The 20,153-nt window shown below is 34.4% G+C and overlaps 2 protein-coding genes across 7 annotated transcripts in view; one reads left to right on the top strand and one right to left on the bottom strand.

Annotated features, from left to right (window-relative positions):
- The window catches only part of abi1a (abl-interactor 1a), a 72,509-nt gene extending 69,511 nt beyond the window's left edge, over window positions 1-2,998 (bottom strand). For 2 of the 5 annotated variants that reach the window (XM_067378127.1, XM_067378128.1), the window contains exon 1: window positions 2,811-2,997. In XM_067378127.1, coding sequence (XP_067234228.1) covers window positions 2,811-2,927 — 117 coding nt within the window. In that variant the 5' untranslated portion in view covers window positions 2,928-2,997. Of the gene's footprint in view, window positions 1-2,810 lie in introns of all 5 variants that reach the window. The other 3 variants (XM_067378126.1, XM_067378129.1, XM_067378130.1) reach the window with 3 other exon arrangements.
- A 1,961-nt stretch (window positions 2,999-4,959) lies between these two features.
- On the top strand, window positions 4,960-20,083 carry acbd5a (acyl-CoA binding domain containing 5a). 2 transcript variants are annotated; one of them, XM_067378247.1, is made up of 13 exons: window positions 4,960-5,037; window positions 5,277-5,380; window positions 5,723-5,843; window positions 8,079-8,151; window positions 8,243-8,360; window positions 10,331-10,531; window positions 10,627-10,821; window positions 10,952-11,034; window positions 13,035-13,251; window positions 15,739-15,938; window positions 16,028-16,087; window positions 16,335-16,444; window positions 18,681-20,083. In XM_067378247.1, the coding sequence occupies exons 2-13, from the start codon at window positions 5,299-5,301 to the stop codon at window positions 18,691-18,693; spliced, it is 1,473 nt and encodes a 490-aa protein (XP_067234348.1). In that variant the 5' UTR covers window positions 4,960-5,037; window positions 5,277-5,298; the 3' UTR covers window positions 18,694-20,083. The 2 variants fall into 2 exon arrangements, with proteins under 2 accessions (XP_067234348.1, XP_067234347.1); XM_067378246.1 differs by having other exon boundaries at window positions 10,949-11,034; window positions 18,681-20,082.
- The last annotated feature ends 70 nt before the right edge of the window (window positions 20,084-20,153 follow it).

The raw sequence follows: 20,153 nt of genomic DNA on the forward strand, positions 1-20,153 counted from the left end.
TTTTAATCAATTGGGTTAAATAAAAACTACCCAGCATGTTGGGTCAAACATTTAACCCAACTGCTGGGTTAAATCAACCCAATTGCTGGGTGTGTTCATTTTTAAAAAAAAAAAAAAAAAAAAAAAAAAAAAAAAAATTAACCTAACTTGGGTTATTTTTAACCCAGTATTTTTTTTTTTTTTAGAGCGCAGTCTACTTTCATTGAACTTCTCCTTTCTGTGTTCCACTTTATAAAGAAAGTCATAAGGGTTTGGAACAAGCATGATGATGAGTGAATCAACAATTCCTTTGACACATTATTTGGATTCTGGGAAAAACATAAAATCTCAGGATGTCATCCTGATTAAATCCAGACAGAGAAAGATCAACATTTCCACATGCAGGCTGGAAACAGCAGCGCGACCTGCCCTGGCCCTGGAGGAGACGATCGACTTCACGACACTCCTTACATGCTTCACATGCCTCACACACACACACACACACACACACACACACACACACACACACAGAGAACATGAGAAAGTGGGGCAGTGGCTGTCCTGGTTACAAAGACCCACTCCCACCATCTGCTGCCGCATCACCGCAGCGACACAGTCATTCACAGGAAGTGCTTTCTTCCTGCGCTCAGGCATGATGTAGACAGGGTGGAAAAAAGCCACATGGTGCCTGCAGGCCACACCGTCAAGCCAGGACTTGAACACTAGGCCTGGTGATTGGTTTCCCATGCGAGTCATCATCTTCTGCGGTCGCTGCTGTAGTATCGGTGCGACTCGAAGCGTGCTCGGTCATGTGGATGAAAGGGTTGCCATTTTAAATCAAACCTGACGGGCAGCTTTTGCATCAAATGTGGCGCTACCTGTCGAGCAACTTCTTCTGAAGGAATTGCAAAGCAATTAAACCCTGATAAACATCTTGATTGTGTCGTTTGGTGTGGCAGATCTCACCTGTGGTCAGTCTGACAGGTTTTGTTTCCCTCGAGAAATACACAGGGTTAAACGTGATGTTGTTTGCAAGCATCTGACAGAAATGTATGTCACTTTTTAAAAAAAATGTTCCTTGGGATGTAATTCAGGAGCGCACTGAACTCTCTTGACAGAGGAGGATCATTAAATGCTGTTCAAATGTCAATCCTGTTCGAACACTTAAAAAAAATCCCAGTCATACTGATAAATGCTCAATTCAAATCATTGGCCAGATCAATCCAAATACATTTTTTATATGCATGTTTATTTTTACTTAAAAAAAGTCAAATTCTTTCATATAAAAAATATAATTTATGAGTTATAATTTATAAATAAAAAAAATCATTTAATTTAATTGTATGAACAAAATACATTATGTATATGAATATAATAAAAATAAATAAAAACTGGATTACAAAAAAAAAATAATAATTTGCCAGATAAATCCTTTTTTTATTTAATGTTTTTCCATTAATACAATTTTTACTTAATTTAAAAGGCATTAAAAAGGCATTCATACATTTTATTTATTAGCTTGAAAAAAGTTTATTTTAACTGAATAGTAATAAAAATTGCACTAATAAATTACACTAGTAAATATTTAAAGCAAGTATATGAATACAATAAAAAATAAAATACATTTTACAAAAAAAATCACAAATGCATAAATATCTTTTTGATGTAATGTTTTTTTCCCATTAATCTTTGTTTATTTGTTGCTTAATGTATTTAAAAGGCATTGATAATATTATTTATTAGTTTAATAAAATATTTATTTTAAATAATACAAAATACATTAAATGAAACACATAATACTAATATTTAAAGCAATTATATACATTTAAATACTTTTATTATATGAATGCAAGTAAAATAAAAACTTAAACACTAAATATTAATATTGCAATAATAAAAATATATTAATATAAAATGTTTTTTTCTTTAATAAGCTATTTATATACAAAATTAACATTGTTTATTAGTTTAATAATATAAATTATACATTATGTATACTAATAAATATTTAAAGCAATTATATACATATAAATATCTTTATTATATAAATACAATAAAATTAAATTAAATAAACTGGACAAAAAAACTATAAAGAACAAAACAAAAATACATAAATCCTCTTTTTTGAATTCATTAATGTTTTTCTTTTTAATTTTTTCTATTATTTATTAACTAACTAATTAATAAACTTAATAGACTAAATATGAATATTACAATAATATATTCATATACAATTCTCTTTACTAAACTATTTATATATCAAATTAATGATTATTAATATAAAATATTTAAATATTAACAGTTGGATGCACAATGATATTTTTATCAGTTATTTGTACTCAGTTTTATGTGTCAATAAACTCGAATACGCTGACATGATTTTAGAGCTCCAGCATTAAAACATGTTCAGTTCAGCGCTTTGAGGAAGCAGATCCGATGAGAAACTGATCCATAAACACCACTAAATGACACATTATTCCAGTTCTCACATCAAGTGTAAGAAAACACAATGAGTTGAACGAGTTTCGTGTCTAATTGTAGCCAGAAACGTGTCGTCCTGAAGACAAGACAAATCTCACATCCTGCTTCTGAAGTTTGAGAGGATTCTGGAGGATTTGAGCAAACTTCATAAGTTAAACCGAATCTAGACACACCCTCAGTGTAAACGCCACAAATCCCCAACACGATTACACATCTGATCTACAAACCACTTAAATAAGATCAAGCTCGCCCTGAATGTTCTCCCACGAGCGTCTCGTCCCAGCTTTTCCATTTTACAACCATATTTCCTGCCCAGATCCCCGGGATCAGAGAGACGCGCGCGCGCTTACCTGAACATAATTGTTCTCGCAGTAGTCCGCGACCCTCGTGAGGTTCTGGTGACTCTCTAAAAGAGCTCGTTTCCCGGCAGGAATCTCTTCCTCGAGTAACATCTGCAGCTCTGCCATCTTACATGTCTCCGCAGAGCTTCTACTCCTCGACTCTCTCTCTGGGATTTGACTGAGAGCTCGAGCTCAGCCCTGCTGCTGATGTCGGAGTCGAATCTTTTCGATGAATCGGTTCGCAAAAACAGGACTGAACGATTCGTATTTTTTTAAACGATTCATATGAATCAGAATGAATCTGAATCTCGAGTCAACGATTCGAGATTTTAAAAATGAAACTTTTATATATATATATATATATATATATATATATATATATATATATATATATATATATATATATATATATATATATATATATAATTTTTTAATAAAAATAAATTCAAATAAAATACATTATTAAATATTTAAAGCAATATAAAGATTTCTTATATGAATACAATAAAATTAAATAAAAAAACACATAATGATTTTGTTTCATTTAATTTATTTTTAAATTACTATTTAATTAAAATACGTATTTTATTAAACTAATAAATAATATTTATTAATGAATTTTTTAAAAAATTAAGTAAAAAATATACATAAAGATTAATGGAAGAAACATTAAATCGAAAAGCAAAGGATGTATGTATTTATCTAATTTATTTATTTATTTTTATTGCATTATTGCATTCATATTATAAAAATATTTATATGTATATAATTGCTTTAAATATTTATTAGTTTTTTCACTACTACTTAATTAAAATATATTTTTAATTAAAGCAATTATATACATATAAATACATTTCTTATATGAATACAATAAAAATAAATAAAAAAACCAAATAATTTGCCAGATCATAAATACATAAATCCTTCTAATGTTTTTTCCATTAATAATATTTTTTATTTATTTTTTTGAAAAGGCATTAATAAATATTATTTATTACTTTAAAAAATATATATTTTAAAAATCAATTAAAATTATACTAATGAATATTTAAAGCAACTATATACATATACGTTTATAATATGAATGCAATTAAAATAAATACACTAAATTTAATATTGCATACTAAAAATAATATATTAATCTAAAATGTATTTTTCTTTTATAAGCTATTTATATATCAAATTAATATTGTTTATTAGTTAAATAAAATAATTATTTCCTCGTCTCTAGGATTTGATGAGAGCTCAAGCTCAGCCCTGGTGGTGGTGTCGGAGTCGAATCTTTTTAATGAATCGGTTCGCAAAACAGGACTGAACGATTCGTATGTTGTTGTTTTTTTTTAAACGATTCGTATGCCGGACTGAATCAGTAAGAATCTGAATCTCGAGTCACTTGACTCACTGAATCTTTGAACCGAGACTTGTAATAACTCGCACGAGCTGGAGTGAATCGAGTAGCAGGAATATTACAAAACATACTCTAAATATGTTGATGACAGATTAATCAGCACGAATTCAGTTATAACCTGGAAAAAAGTTAGATGTAAATTTCATATGATATTTAATTTAATCCGCATTAAAGTATTTACAACCCTTTCCCAATAACTTCAGGAAAAAAACATACGAATAAACAGAAACATGTGCCTACATGTAGTTTAACAAAAATGAAATGCCAGGATGTCATGGACACGTGATGACGTAATTACGTATTGACGCAAAAGAATCAGTCACTCCTTTCGTTTAAACGGTTCGGTTCGTTCAAAAGAACCGATTCTGTAAAACGACTCAGATTACCCACGGCCTCGCTTTCGTCACAGCGTCACCTATCAGTCGTTGCTGAGCGAATGGAACGCTGGGATTTGTAGTTTTACGATTCATTTAATAACGTTACATGAAGTGCTACAGCATTACCTTTGCGCATAGAATTATTAAACGCATATTTTTATTTAGAAATACACGTCAAAATATTGCAAGGCAGTTTTAAAATTCGTAATCGGGTGCTGTTTTTATGTCACAAACCCTCTTGGGAAAGCTTACCTCGGTGATTACCCAGAATGTTACGCGTGAAAGCAAAGAATTATGGTACTTGTAGGATTAAAATGCCGTTTCGGCAGTGTCGTTCTCTTAAAAAAACTACAATTCCCAGCAAACACACGAAGGAAGGCTTGTATGTTGACTGTCAGGACTGTATGATGAGGTCGTAGTCTCTCCAGAACAGTAGCTAGAGCAGCAAAAGGTAAAGTATTAGATTATCGCGCTTTAAACGTCGTTTCGATCGTTTCTAAAGCTAGTTGATGTAAAATATCACATTAAATAGTATTCGGTGCACTTTCAGCCATGTCTTGCTTGTCCTTCAGGATTTGTCGGGACATTATGGGTTGTTTTTGGCTTTGTTTACTTCTATATATGCAGATTTATGAGCTTGTAATGAGGTTTACCGTCACATTAATCGGTTTATATGTCATGTAACGTTAGGTCTGATCCAGATCTTGCTGTCATGATGGAGGGTGACAACAGACCAGTCTGCGAGCAGAGGTTCAACGCTGCTGTCAAAGTCATACAAAGTTTGCCTTCAAACGGTGAGTAGATCGATCACAGTGTGTTATTAATGACCCCTCACCTACTGTCACCTGATCATTAAATCACAAATGATCTCGGGCTTTTGTGGTCAGCGCGATTAGCCCACATTCAGCGGGTTTAGGACTGAAGTAGGTCGTGTCGTGTGTGCCATTAATGTGTGTGATTGGTGCTAGAGCATCACGTGATTCATTACCATATGACAACATGCTAAAGACATGCTTATGGAATTTCTTTGTAGAGTTAATTTACCCCAAATGCTGTTTTTCTTTTCTGAAAAGATATAATATTGGATTATATTTTGTTGATTTGGTGTTTTAAAATGATTTTATTTTCTCAATCAGGTTCATTTCAGCCTTCCAATGACATGATGCTGAAATTTTACAGCTACTACAAGCAAGCGACTCAAGGTCCGTGCAACATCCCTCGACCGGGATTCTGGGACCCTGTTGGCAAAGCCAAATGGTATTGAACCGGCTGAATGTCCATTTTTCTACATTTATGACGAAATGTTTAGCTATAAACGTTAAAAGAGGCCTTTTTACAGTCTTGAATTTGTTTTTTGGTGTACTTGAATAGGTTTTTTATTCTTTAAACATTCAAAAAAACACATTTTTCCCCACATATTCTCCATTGTTGCAGCTCCTCTCTTCCCAGTCTGTCAGTAACGCTCTGTTTAGTTCCTGTCTCCTTCTGAAAAGCACAATGTGCTCTGATTGGTCGGCTGGAGCAGTGTGTTGTGATTGGTGTTTGGGAAATGTCCCGCCCCTTACCATAACCGCCAGTTTTAACACACTACTAACTAACTCAAGCAGGCCCCGCCCCTTTATTATGCGCATTAATTATTTAAATGAGGAATATTGTGAAGAAAAGTCAAGATGGAGTTCAGAAACACTGATACTGATGTAGAGAAGAACTGGAACTTTGCAGAGCTTTTTCATACTCAAACAGCAACATTACTACAACATTTCTAATATATCAATTTAATAAAAGTATTTGACTTTCTAAAGTGTGTGAACATTGCTCTGTTTGCTTCACATTAGTTAATGGCCCAACCAATGGTGTGAGTTTGGAGAACAGGGAGTGTTTTGTAAATCAGTAAAAAAATCAGTCAATATTTTGTCAGTTCCACCGGTGAGACGTTTGCCATTATATATTTAAAGGACATCTACTATACCCCTTTCACAAGATGTAATATCAGTCTCTGGTGTCTCCAGAATGTGTGTGTGAAGTTTCAGCTCAAAATCCCCCACAGATCATTTATTATAGCTTGTCAAATTTGCCCCTATTTGGGTGTGAGCAAAAACACTCCGTTTTTGTGTGTGTCCCTTTAAATGCAAATGAGCTGCTGCTTTCCAGAAGGGGGCGGAGCTTTAACAGCTCATGCTTTGGTTGCTCAACAACAACCGCTTTGTTGCGTGTTCTCGGGGGCGGGGTTTATGTAAATTTTGGTGTTTGTGATGTCACTAACCCGGGAAGAAGCTCGTTGTAGTCCCTACCAGCCATTTAAACAGCGATTTCTGTAAAAGAAAATATCTCCCTTTGCATTGAACTTAACTTTGCAGATGTTGTTTATGCTCAAACAGCAACATTACACACTAACTAAAGTTAAAAAAGTCAAATCATAATAAAGCACCCCATTAAAACAATAATATCTTAGTCTAAACCTAAAGTAATACTGACAAACTATGCATCATTTGAAAGCTTACAAACTCAAGTTTGTGTCTGATTTCCAATACAAATTACAGAGGAACAGTAATTTATTTGCAACAAGAATATTTTCAGCTCTTATTTTGAAATAGCAATGAACTTGGAAAATCATGAAAGACTTTTCATGCCAAGAGTTCAACATCCATTCTATATTTTTGAGTAAAAAAATGTCTGAAAAAGAAGAAATAGCTCACGTCTGTGTTCTTTCCACGTGTTTTATGCATTTGTTAGAGATTGAATTCAAATCAAATGCGCACATACTGGCCATAGTATTTGCTTCATAAATTGTATGAAAATTATGGAAATAGAAGTCCTTATATGGTCACCAATGGAGTCTGGCTGTCATCTAGTGGAAGCGTTTGGTACTGCGCCCAAACAAAATCTAACTGAAAGCTCATATTTTGAGATATCAACCTCAAATTTGGAACTTTGGCTTGATTTTCTTGCAGGTTTAGAGTCAAACATGTTTTGTAAAATATATATTCTATATAAAATATATATATTTTTTTTTACATTTTCATAAACTTCTATTTGACTTTCATAATTTTTTGTTCACTTCTACAAAGTGTCTTCTTTAAAAAGACCAGTGCTCCAAAACATTCAAAAGTTTTGAATGTCATTCTGGGGTCTTATGAGTCGACATGATTTAGACCCGTGTCAATGATCTACTGAAAGTGAACTGTTGTTCCAATGAAAGTCCAGTGAGATAACAGATCAGTATCAGTAACATCTGATTCCTATTATTAGTAACTTTTTGAAACATCACTCTGAAAGTTCTGCATTTGTACTTCTGCAAAAAACTTTGTCGAAATCCTTTAATGTAACCGATAAAGAGTCATTGAGATGTTTTCATGCTGTTTTTCTTCCTCCATCTTTTATACATTCGTCCTGTGAGCTGCTTTAAAATGTGTAATCTGCTGCTAGAGATACTGACGACATCAGTGTTGGCATGGAGATTATCACTGACTCTTTCCTGGTGTTTGTGTTTAGGGATGCGTGGAATTCTCTTGGGGAAATGCCAAAAGAGGAGGCGATGGCGGCCTACGTGGATGACTTGAAACTGGTATTATGTTTTGGATTCTTTAGCAGTGATTGAGAGTATAGTATGTCATGTGATTGTTTGTGTTTCAGCTCTGTTGTAATTCGCTGAACAGATTCTGGAAAGTATGCCTGTGACGAGCGAGGTCGAGGAGCTTCTGCAGGTCATTGGACCGTTCTACGAGCTCGTGGATGAGAAGAGGAAGATAACGCAAGTGTCCGATTTGAGCACAGGTAAACTGACCAACAGTGCCCTCTCGAGCTACAGCTCACATCTGTGTTCTTTCCGTGTGATTTATGTGATTGAATTCAAATCAAATGCTGCCAAACTGGCCATACTACTTCTGAATAGGATGTCTACTTCAGAAATTGTATGAAAATTATGGAAATATATGGTTCAGATCACTCACAGTCCTTAAATGGTCACCAATGGAGTCTGGATGTAATCTAGTCAATAATCATTTTATAATTTATGCAATTAAAAAAACAAAACAAACAAAAAAATGTGTCAATTCCATACATTTTCAGCATTCAGTTTGTTGGATTATGGTAATGAGCATTTTGAGGGAAAATGTGCCTAACTGTCATGTAAATGTCACATTGCCAAAATTTGGTGTGAGATATAACTGGACTTTTCTTTGAAATATAATAATCCTCAAAACGTTCTCTTATGAATCAGAAGTAATGAAGATAGCTGTAGCATCAATTCAAATTAAACATGATTCAAATTGTAAAAACCACATCAAATGAAGAAATTGTTCACAGCAATTGTTTCATTCGTGTAAAAAGAAAGCCTGAAGTTTTATAATAATTACATTGTTGTAGGAAGAAGGATCAATAGAAAATAATGCATATGACTATTTAATCTTTTAATAATTTTATTGGCGGACACTAATACACACACGCTCAATAGGTTTTAAAAAAAATAATGCTTTTATTCAGTATGGACACACACATATATATATATATATATATACACAGTACAGTCCAAAAGTTTGGAACCACTAAGATTTTTAATTTTTTTAAAAGAAGTTTCGTCTGCTCACCAAGGCTACATTTATTTAATTAAAAATACAGTAAAAAACAGTAATATTGTGAAATATTATTACAATTTAAAATAACTGTGTACTATTTAAATATATTTGACAAAGTAATTTATTCCTGTGATCAAAGCTGAATTTTCAGCATCATTACTCCAGTCTTCAGTGTCACATGATCCTTCAGAAATCATTCTAATATGCTGATCTGCTGCTCAAGAAACATTTAATGTGTACAATTGTACAAAATATTTGTGTACAATATTTTTTTTTTCAGGATTATTTGATGAATAGAAAGTTCAAAAGAACAGTGTTTATCTGAAATCTAATCTTTTGTAACATTATAAATGTCTTTACTGACACTTTTGATTGATTTAATGCATCCTTGCTGAATAAAAGTATTAATTTCTTTAATTTCTTTAAAAAAAATAAAAATAAAAATTCTTACTGGTCCCAAACTTTTGAACGGTAGTGTATAATGCTACAGAAGCTTTGTATTTCAGATAAATGCTGTTCTTTTGAACTTTCTATTCATCAAGGAATCATGAAAAAAAAAGTACACAACTGTTTTCAACATTGAAAATAATCATAAATGTTTCTTGAGCAGCAAATCATCATATAAAGAATGATTTCTGAAGGATCATGTGACACTGAAGACTGGCGTAATGATGCTGAAAATTCAGCTTTGCATCACTGGATATAAATTACATTTTAAATATATTAATTTTGAATAAAAAAAAGTTTTAAATTGTAATAATATTCCTATTTATTTATTTTTTGATCAAATAAATAAAGTGTTTGTTTCAAAAAACAAAAACACAACCCAAAACCTATGAACTATAGTATTTATGTAAATAATTATATCCTCTTATTTACATTAATTAACTAATGACCCCTTTGTTTCATGCTCAGCCCGCTTGGAAAGATTTGCTAGGCAACTTGAAGGCAAGTGAATATCAGTGTGTTCTCCCAGTGCCCATAGTCCATAGTGCCGTAGTCCAGGAGTTTCCTTAGACGCCTCATTCGTTCACTCACTGCTGTCATTACTGTAGACGGCTGGGTTCTGTGCAGGGTCGTAGTGTTACTGGAGCAGATTTACTTTCCTGAGCTTTTAGAAAGTGTGCCTGTCATGTGCCTATCAAAGCATCATCTTGTTGTTTTGGCCAGGCTTCGGGAGCCTGCTAACCTCACCACCCAAAAGTGTCACAAAAAGCATCATCAGGACAATGGAGATGAACGGCAACCTGGACAGTTACTCCGTCAAAGCAGCAGAAACGCCAAAGACCAAATCAATACAGCTGGAATATGATAATGAGGAGGAAGAAGCGGAGAAAGACGAAGAAGAGGAGGGTAAAGAGGTGAAAAAAGGTAATTAAAAAAAAAAAAGATGCTATTTTGTTGTGGGTCAGTGCTACTCTAATGTAATAATAAAACATTTGCTTTGTTAACAACCTTGTTTTTAGCCTCACAACCGAAGAAAAGGGCTTCTACAGGGAGACTTAAAGGACCGGTATCTAACGGCAATGTCGGTCAACATAAAGTCCTTACCAATGGGACACACGGGTCTGTGTCTGATCTGAACAGGCAAGAGTCGGAAGAAGACCCTGAAAGCATTAACCATGACGGAGACCTCATAGAGCTCAACACACAGATCAAAGGTGAGGAAAAAGAGTTAGACATAACTAAGACTTCATGCATTATTTTAAAAGTAAGATCCTGAACACACTATCAGTAGTTGTCCTGAACTTAAATTCTTAAAGACTCAATGTCTTGCATATGAAACAGAAGATGTGTCCAGTTCTCACCATGTGGCCAGTGATTCGGACAGCGAGGTGTACTGTGACTCTATCGACCAGTTTGGTGGAGAAGAAGTAAGCAGATTTTTATGTCCTAATCATAATTTACTTTATGCTGAGAAGTTCAGATACAGGTGCGGTCACATTCATGAAACAAAGGTTGGTCATTATCTATTGTCAGTAGTGAAGCAATGACCAAACTTTATGTTGAACATTTTGTGAAATTCGCAATATCAGATTTCATCCATGCAAATTTGACCATATTGACCATATGCATGTATACTTCCTGGTTTTTGTTAAGCCAGTTTGGGCATTTCCAGTGAACTGTTAGCTGTCGTTCTGTACATCGACACAATGGTTGACTTTTTAATGTTGTATTTATATTTTAATGCAGTTATCACACTTGCCTAATTTACCAATAAACACTTTTATTGATTGCAATAAAGACGAAGCTTATGGGAACATTTGAATAAAAAACGTGGTGTCTGTAATTAGACACAAACATGACATTATTCCAGCACTTCAAATGTTATTTTAAATGTGATGACCAAAAACATTATTTGTTCATCCTTCTGAGATTGTCCACATTTGTAAAACCGAATATTTCAAGATGTAAGAAATCCAACATTTGATAGAAAACATTATAAAATCACTAGGTTTAAAAAGACATTTTGTCAAAATGAAGTATGAAGTACTCACAACATCTCATGGAAAACAATAACTTTTCTTGTGAGGGTCAATGATGTGACGGGTCATTTTTTGGTCCAAAGGCCTTAATAATGATAAAAAAAAACATCCAAAGTATGTAAGGTAGTACAACTACATCTCTTGTATTAAATCCAAAAGGTTTTAATTATATTTCTTTACATTTAAAGGTATTTTAAAGATTTTGAAGTGTCAAAAGTCATTCGGTTTAACTGTCCAAAGACCAATACAGCCATTTCATTTGTGATTAAAACATCTTAAAACGTAATAAATGTATATATTTTATATTCTGGCATAATTTTATAACATCACATATAAAATGGTATTAAAATTATGTGTAGAAGTCGTCGCTTTGTTATGTGAAAGTATGTCTGGAAAAATGAATTTCATTGATGTCATTCGGAGTAACCAATACAAAGGGACCATTTTTGGATCAAGTCATGCGGTCAATACCATGTGACATCATTCAGACACCTGCAAAGGACCACATGGTCATTAAGCAAAGTAATTAACTTTCTCTTAACTACTTGAAAAATTCATGTTTTCACTTGATCATATGCATTAATACATCATTTGGTACAACCGCTATAAAACATGGAAAATGTAGTAATATTTTTAAACTTTTAAGTTTAAACTTTAAGTTTTAAACTTGTACTAAATATAAAATGTTTGATTGTCCTTTTGCTAGCTAGATATCAGCCTGTTGGCATTGTTATTCGGTAAAACAGAAATTTTGGTTAAACCAAATTACTTTTTTGGTGACAAATTTTGTCCATATTGTAAAAAATGACAAAAGCAGTGTTAATTGATTATTAAAACCACATAATCTCATTGTTAACACTTAATAAAACTTCAAAATGAATTATTTCTCCATTATTTGTCAATGACCCGTGAATGAATGACACAGAAAGCGAGCATATAATCACAGCAGCTGTCAGTCAGTGCAGCGCAAGATCAATGATTTCAGCACATTTGTAAAAAAAACTTATTTTATTCAATGAATAACTAAAGTGCTCAATAAATCTTTACTGTGTGTTGGTGCTTCTTTCCACACGAAAGTATAAAAACTGATGGTTGAATTGAATTTTGCAGAGGAGGAACACTGAGACACGTCTTTTTTATGTCATCTTACGTTTGAATAACTAAATTAACACTAGACCTGACTATATTCTGATTATAAACTAAGAATTACACTATTGAAGCAGTTAAAGCGACATCAGGACAGTGAAGATACCGACACACCAACAAGTGACATTTCAGCAGAAGTTTTCCAGCTGGATTATATTATTGCGCAAGTTCTTAGGAAACAATTGTTTGCCAGAATTCCAGCGAAATGTCAGCAATGCATGTGCTTTTGTTTTGGACACCAGGGATCGGAGATACACGTGAACCACTCACTGGACGTGGCTGAGGAGAGGCACAGCAGGCTGTCGTCCACAGAGGAGGTCAGGTCACAGGAGGAGCTGCTGGGACGGGAAGAAGGTGTACAGCATGGTGGAGAAGATGTACAGGGCAGCCGAGGAGGTTCTCAGAGACAGGGACTTCCTGTGAATAGAAGTAACAGCTCTGTGGTCAGAAGGGGAAGAGGTAAAAACCAAGCAGCCAAAAACAGTAGCGATCATATATAAGCTCTGTTTCAAAACTTGCTTTTATTGTCTACGTTAGTCCCCGTTATACTCATGACGAAGCTCTTTTTTTGTTCTTCACTTAAGAAGTTTGTTAGAGAACATCGCTCCACCGCACACGCTGCCAAGAGCTGATGACCAAACTGACAACACTTTACGCATACACACTTTCTTCAGTGGAAAACAAATGAAGGAAAACATGGGTTTTTCTCCATATAGTGGACTTCACTGGGGTTGAAGGTCCAAATGTCAGTTTCAGTGCAGCTTCAAAGAGCTCTACATGATCCCAGACGAGGAATAAGAGTCTGATCTAGAGAAACCATCGGCCATTTTCTAAAAAAAATAAACATTATATACTTTAACCACAAATGCTCGTCTTGCACTAGCATCCAGTTCTTCATGCATTGCATCACGTTGGAAAGGTCACGAGTGACGGCAGAAATACTGAAAAACTCATCTTATTTTCTCCTCCAATGTCGCTGTTTTATCTTTTTTGAAAAGGCCGTTTGACTTAGTCTTTGCACGTTCACTTTGTAAACACTAGATCAGTACTTCCACCTACGTCACGCGTGACCTTTCCAACATGATTACGTAATGTGTAACGCAGTGCAAGATGAGCAGTTGAGAAAGAAAACACGTGTAACAGTATATTAGATCCGTGTATTCGGTCTTAAAGTGACAGCAGCCTAATAAGTATGCTGTCATTACTGTTCAAAGAAAAAAAAAGAAAATCACTGACTGGTCTTGAGTGAATAACTTTTGTAACTTTAATAAGGATTATGGTAACGCTTGAGCATCAATTTTCACTTTTAACTAGTTGCTTATTAGTTTGCATATTGGTTGTTTATTTATATTTATAAAGCACATATTAATGCCTTATTCTACATCCCTTAATCCTACACCATACCTAAACTTAAACGCTACAAAAACTACCTTACTAACTATTAATAAGCAATAAATAAGGAGTTTGAGGCAATCAAAACTGGGAATCGATAAGCAGAATTGGAATCAAAATCACTACAATTCAAACGATACCCAACCCTAACCATTGGTCCATCATGAAGGCGGAGCCTCAGTTACGCCCACCTATTATGTAATTGTGGCAATTACCCGAAACCACCATCCAAAAACCACTAGGCCAGTGTTATATATTTTGTTCACTTGAGTACTTACAATATCCCAGATGTTTGCAACTATTTGTAAATCGTGAGAAAATTGCAATTTTAACCAAGGCTGCGGGACGTGTGAGGAGTCGCCTGTCAATTGCGTCATATTACCCTCGGTTTCCGGTTTTATTTTGTAGAAACCATGGAAGCACCAAAGACGCTTTAATATTTACATGTTTTAATAGACAAGGGAACAACTGTTTTGATACATTTATAGACAGAAAACTAATTATTAGTCTTATTGTTTGAATTTAATTTTCGTGATATTTTGCGAGTCTCATGCTTTACCATGCCTCAGAGAAAAACACTATTTTGTGAAGTAGCTAACATAGCATAATCAGATGCAGCTTTATTTTTAGTAACAGTAACACAGCATTTTCTCCATCATACAATACGTTTTAAAATTAATTGCATGCCATTTATCAACACAATCATCCAGCATTTAATATGATATTGTAAAATGGATCTATCTTACTGCAGTGTGTAACAGTGTCTCACAGCAGCCGCCGAGCGAACGCACAGAGTAACGTTATAACATCATTTTCAACACTCTCAAATGTATCTAATATGATAAACAGAGCTGCGTTTCCTCATACTCATGACCGGAAAAGCGGCGCCGGCGACTGTGTCATAATAAAAGTCCCGCTGCTCATGAGGCGTGTGTTGGATCAATCGCTCCAGCTCCTCGTTCAGCTCCACAACACTCGCTCCTGCTCTGCTTCACACTACAGTAACGTTAATAATCACATCCATGAACATGATTTCTGCCTGAGTCCTATCCCGATTGTTTCCACCGGCTGTGATGTGGAGACCACATGTCCCAAGATTCCACACTCAAACTTGGCGTCATCAAGCTACGCCTTTGTTTTGAATAGGCCTCTAGTGGACAGAAATCCTACATACTGCACCTTTTTGCTGTTTGTTATTGAGTGGAAAGAGCACAGCACATATTTACATATTCATCTAACCATCGCTCTCAGCAGTGTTGGGATGTTTTCTAACAGTATATTGCTGAAAAAAGATATCCAACTTCTTTTTTACCCCCAAACGAAGAACGAAAACGAACTTTGCTGTGAACATATCAGGTTCTTTACGAGCATATAAATACACAAATATTGGGTTAAAATTAAATGAAATATTTTGCATGACCTCTGCATTAAGAGTGCACATTAAAATGCTGCCCTCTACTGGTTTTTGGAACAGAGCTGAAGTTCTCAAACTTTCTTTAATCTGTCAATGATCTGCAGAATGTTGCCTGAGCAGATGTTTCTCCTGTGTTTCAGGGTCCAGGTCACCTGCATCTGGCTCGGGGTCAGCAGGACCGCAGCAGGGCAGTGGGGGAGACGGGGAGCGCTGGGGGACGGGTGGACCTGTGATGGAGGATCTGAACGAACAGATCATCTGTGCTCTGGCCAGACTGCAGGAAGACATGCAGAGCGTGTTGGAGAGGCTGCACACGCTAGAAGCCCTGACAGCCGCGCAGGTCACAAAACCGTCCCCTTTATCACATCAGGATAACTCAGATTCAATCTGAAATATAACATTTTTGATTTGTCATGTTCCTCTTCTCAGGCCCGATCCTTAGCGCTGCCATCAGACTACCTGTCTCCACCTGTACATAAAACTAAGAAGGTAGAGTCTTTATAATAAACTACTTTTATAAGAGTTTCAAGACTAAAGGGTTCAATTCCACTGAATGCATGAACTGATAAGATCTTGAATGCAGTGTAAGTCGCTCTGCTGAAGTGTCTGCTAAATGCATACATGTAAATGTTCATAGAAAGGGCCATTCCCAGATCATTTTTATTAACTTTATGTGACTATGCCATTGTCGTAAAATGAGTGCTGACATATTTGCATTTATTATTATTATATACAGAAGCCATCCTGGTGGCCTTTTGATGTGTCTCCTGGAACTGTGGCCTTTGCCGTCATCTGGCCATTTGTGGTGCAGTGGCTCATCCGGCTGTATTTTCAGCGCAGGAGAAGGTGAGTGCTGTCATTTGTGTGTGCAATATTTACTTTTCAAAAGTAAAAATAAAAAAATTAAAGGGATAGTTCACCCCAAAATGAAAATTATCCTATGATTTACTCATCCTCAAGCTATCCTAGGTGTATGTGACTATGTTCTTTCAGACAAACAACTTGTACTTGAACATAGAAATGTGTGTAAATATAAGCACACCTCTGAGCATGCTTACGCAGATAATCTAGTGGTAGAATAGTGAAACTACACACAAAAATCATTTAAGAGTGTCACAGTATGCATTAAGCAATCCACATGTCCTGTGTTTCCTTTAATTATAAAACACTCAATTTATCAATTGTCTAGTTTTACACACAGTGCGTAATTGGTGTCACTGTAAAAAAAAAAAAAAAAAAAAAAAAAAATTATGGTTAAGTAAATAATACAGAAAAACAAAACAAATGCAAGTTATTTAGTAGTACTCAATTTAAGCTTGTAGAAATTACAGTGTAAACATCAACATTATAAAATTAAGTTAAACTACTCAACTTTTCTGATACTGGTGTTCCCATCATGCACTGAGCCTTGAATAATTCATGAGGTCAATTTTTTGCTGTTTTTACACTGTTTTATCATTGCTTTTGTGGTTAGGTTTAGTAACTTAACATTTTGTGACATTTTCTACTCAAAATGCCACAATCACACTCAAAAATGTTCCATCGAATGTTACCGTCATTGTGTGTTGTGTACCAAGTATTGAGGTCTCTGTGTTCAACTATAGCATTATTTCAATGTGTAGATATGATGTCTACACAATATCTTTCGTATTATCTGTTTAGATGTTTCTAAGTAAAAGCATACACATCAACAGCATGGTTTCATTCAGTGTTATATTGTTTTGTGTAAAATGTATTGCAAGAGTTTTAAACTAAATAGAAATTACTTAACGTTTTACTAATAAAGTTAAAGTTACTTATAATTTGACTTATCTTACCTAAGTAGAGTAACTTAAACCCATATTTGAAATTTACTTAAATAGTTTGTGTGTAAAAATTAAGTAAACTTTATCTTTATTTTATTTTATCTTGCATTATTGGAAGACTTTGCAAACAATGCGCTCCAGAAAGCACGTTTTCCAAGATCATGCTGATCTGCTTGGCAAGAGCTCTCTTTGCTATTATTGCGGTGAGGAAAAAACACAATCACGTGACTTTTAAAGGGAAGTTTTGTCACCATATATGGTTCATTGGAGGCGTTTCCGAATGCTAATGACCTTGAACGTGAACGAGCATGGCCCTTACGCACATGTGGGATTTATCAACAATGATTGCTCACTCATGTGCGTAAGAACTGCGTGCGCACGTTTGATAAATGCGGATTTTCTTGTACTTAAGCACATTCTAAATTTCATTCGTTGGAAAAAATATAGTACCTTTTCTACGCACTGTTGATAAATGAGGGCCCAGGATATTTTTAAATATATCTCAAATTGTGTTCGTCTGAAAGAAGATAGTCAAATATAACTAGGATGGCTTGAGGGTGAGTAAATCATGGCATAATTTATATTTTGGGGTGAACTAACACTTTAACATAATTTTTCATGCTTTCCATGTTTTCACTGTTATATGGTAGGGGTGCTATTATGCATCTTCTGAAAGAGTACACAATCTCCAGATCAAAACAGGCAAAAACAACCAATAAAAGCATTGCTAATGCACATTGTAGTTTTTGATAAAAATAATTTTATCAGCTTTTTGTTTAAAATGTTGCTTTTTTTAATGAAACACCCACATTCAAGTGTTGATAAAAAAGGATGCATGAAGCTAGAATCATTTTTTGCTCTTGTTTCTTTTGATATATTGCACATTCAGATATTCATACAACTAAATATCTGGGGGCCTTAAAAGTTATGTGAAAATGATCAAATATGCTGCCGCTGGCAACTTAAAAAAAAATGCTGGTGGGGAAAGATTAATAATAATAATCATAAATGTTTATTGAGCATCAAATCATCATATCAGAATGATTTCTGAAGGATCATGTGACACTGAAGACTGGAGTAATGATGCTGAAAATTCAGGAATAAATTACACTTTACTATATATTCACATAGAAAACAGCTGATTTACATTGGAATAATATTTCACAATATTACTGTATTATTACTATATTACCCTATTATTAATATTACTATATTACCCTATTTTTGAATTCAAATAAATCACTTATAAAAATACTGCAATATTCATCTTGTTGCAGAAGAATCAACTGAAAGGAATGAACTGATGGTTGGATCCAGAGGAGAGCGTATCCCGCATTTAGGAGGAGGAGGGCGTTTCTCTGCCTGTCCCTTGATCTCTGACTCCTGCTTTTGCACTATGATGATGATGATGATGATGACAACTCTTAACAATTAGTGCACGGAAAGACAGAGTGAATGTACAGCATTGCAGCTTATCACAAGATTTGTTTTGTACTTTTTTTTTTTTTTTTTACAATTTACTAAGCGAGAAATCTCTGATTTGGGTAATTAAAAGTAGAATTACGATCTTTCATAGTAGTTATGAAAACATTCATGTCACATACATCATCAGTGTTGTGCACATAGCTGCTAACTGTCATTAATACTGTAGCAAAGAGTAGAGCACTGATGGGAAGTGCGTTTCTCTGAATCTCGGCACGTTTAGCAGGGCTTTGAACCGTAATGGGAACAAATCAGAACCCGTAAATTTGTTAAAGCTAGTAACATTTTTAATATACATGTTAATATCTATACTTGGCGTTTGCTCAAGTGATCTGTGGTGCTGATCAAAGCCATACATAATAATAAAAAATCATGCATATTTAAGGTGACCCTTTGCTTTGCAAACTTATAGAAAGGGTCAGAAGATGTTCTTCATTCCCTCAATACCCCATCATGATTCCTGAAAGATCCGACTTTAACATATTAAAAATATCTGAACGTCACTGCATTAGATACAGAAGATTAAAGCATAGTTTATTTTAAACAAAGATAACAAGCACACTTTAAGAACATTTCACAAAAAACGGTCTAGAGAAAAGCATGATTTGTTTGCAGACGCAGTGACCTTCAGACGGATGTTGGCGTGATTCAGGTGTGCAAATATTTTTTGGGTCCAGTGTATTTTGTCACATTTACACACATATCTCAACATGGTTGCATCGTTACTAAAATTAATTTATGGCTGTGCTGAATTATTTGATTGTTACTGCAAGGTCTGTGTGCATGAGAAATCATAAACCTGTCTACGTTCACAGGGTTGAGATTGAAATGTAAAGCACTTTGGATGAACGTGAAGACAGTGACATAATATCTAATGTTTAGAGCCCTAAAACTAATAATTATGAATCACTTACTGTTTTTTAACTGAGAAGTATAAGTGTTTTGTTTCATTGTAGTTTGTGTAAAATAGTCAATAATGTTAATAATTCCTTTAATAACTGTATATTAGAAAATATACAGTTATATTTTAATTGTACTATAGTGTAATGTAGCATTTGCATATATAATTCATGTCTGTACTACTATGAATCATCTGTAGAGCAGGGGGTTCTTGATGCTTTTGTTCTGTTTCTATTAAAACAGCATAAAAATATGATCAGCGCATGTCTCACCACTGTCATTCAATATGTTAGACTTAAGCATTATTAAAAGCTTTTGAAAAACTGAATGGTGTTTATTCCCATCTTGCACTGTATTTAATGCATCAT

The sequence above is a fragment of the Chanodichthys erythropterus genome, chromosome 23 (genome assembly GCF_024489055.1).
Source record: "Chanodichthys erythropterus isolate Z2021 chromosome 23, ASM2448905v1, whole genome shotgun sequence".
NCBI lineage: Eukaryota > Metazoa > Chordata > Actinopteri > Cypriniformes > Xenocyprididae > Chanodichthys > Chanodichthys erythropterus.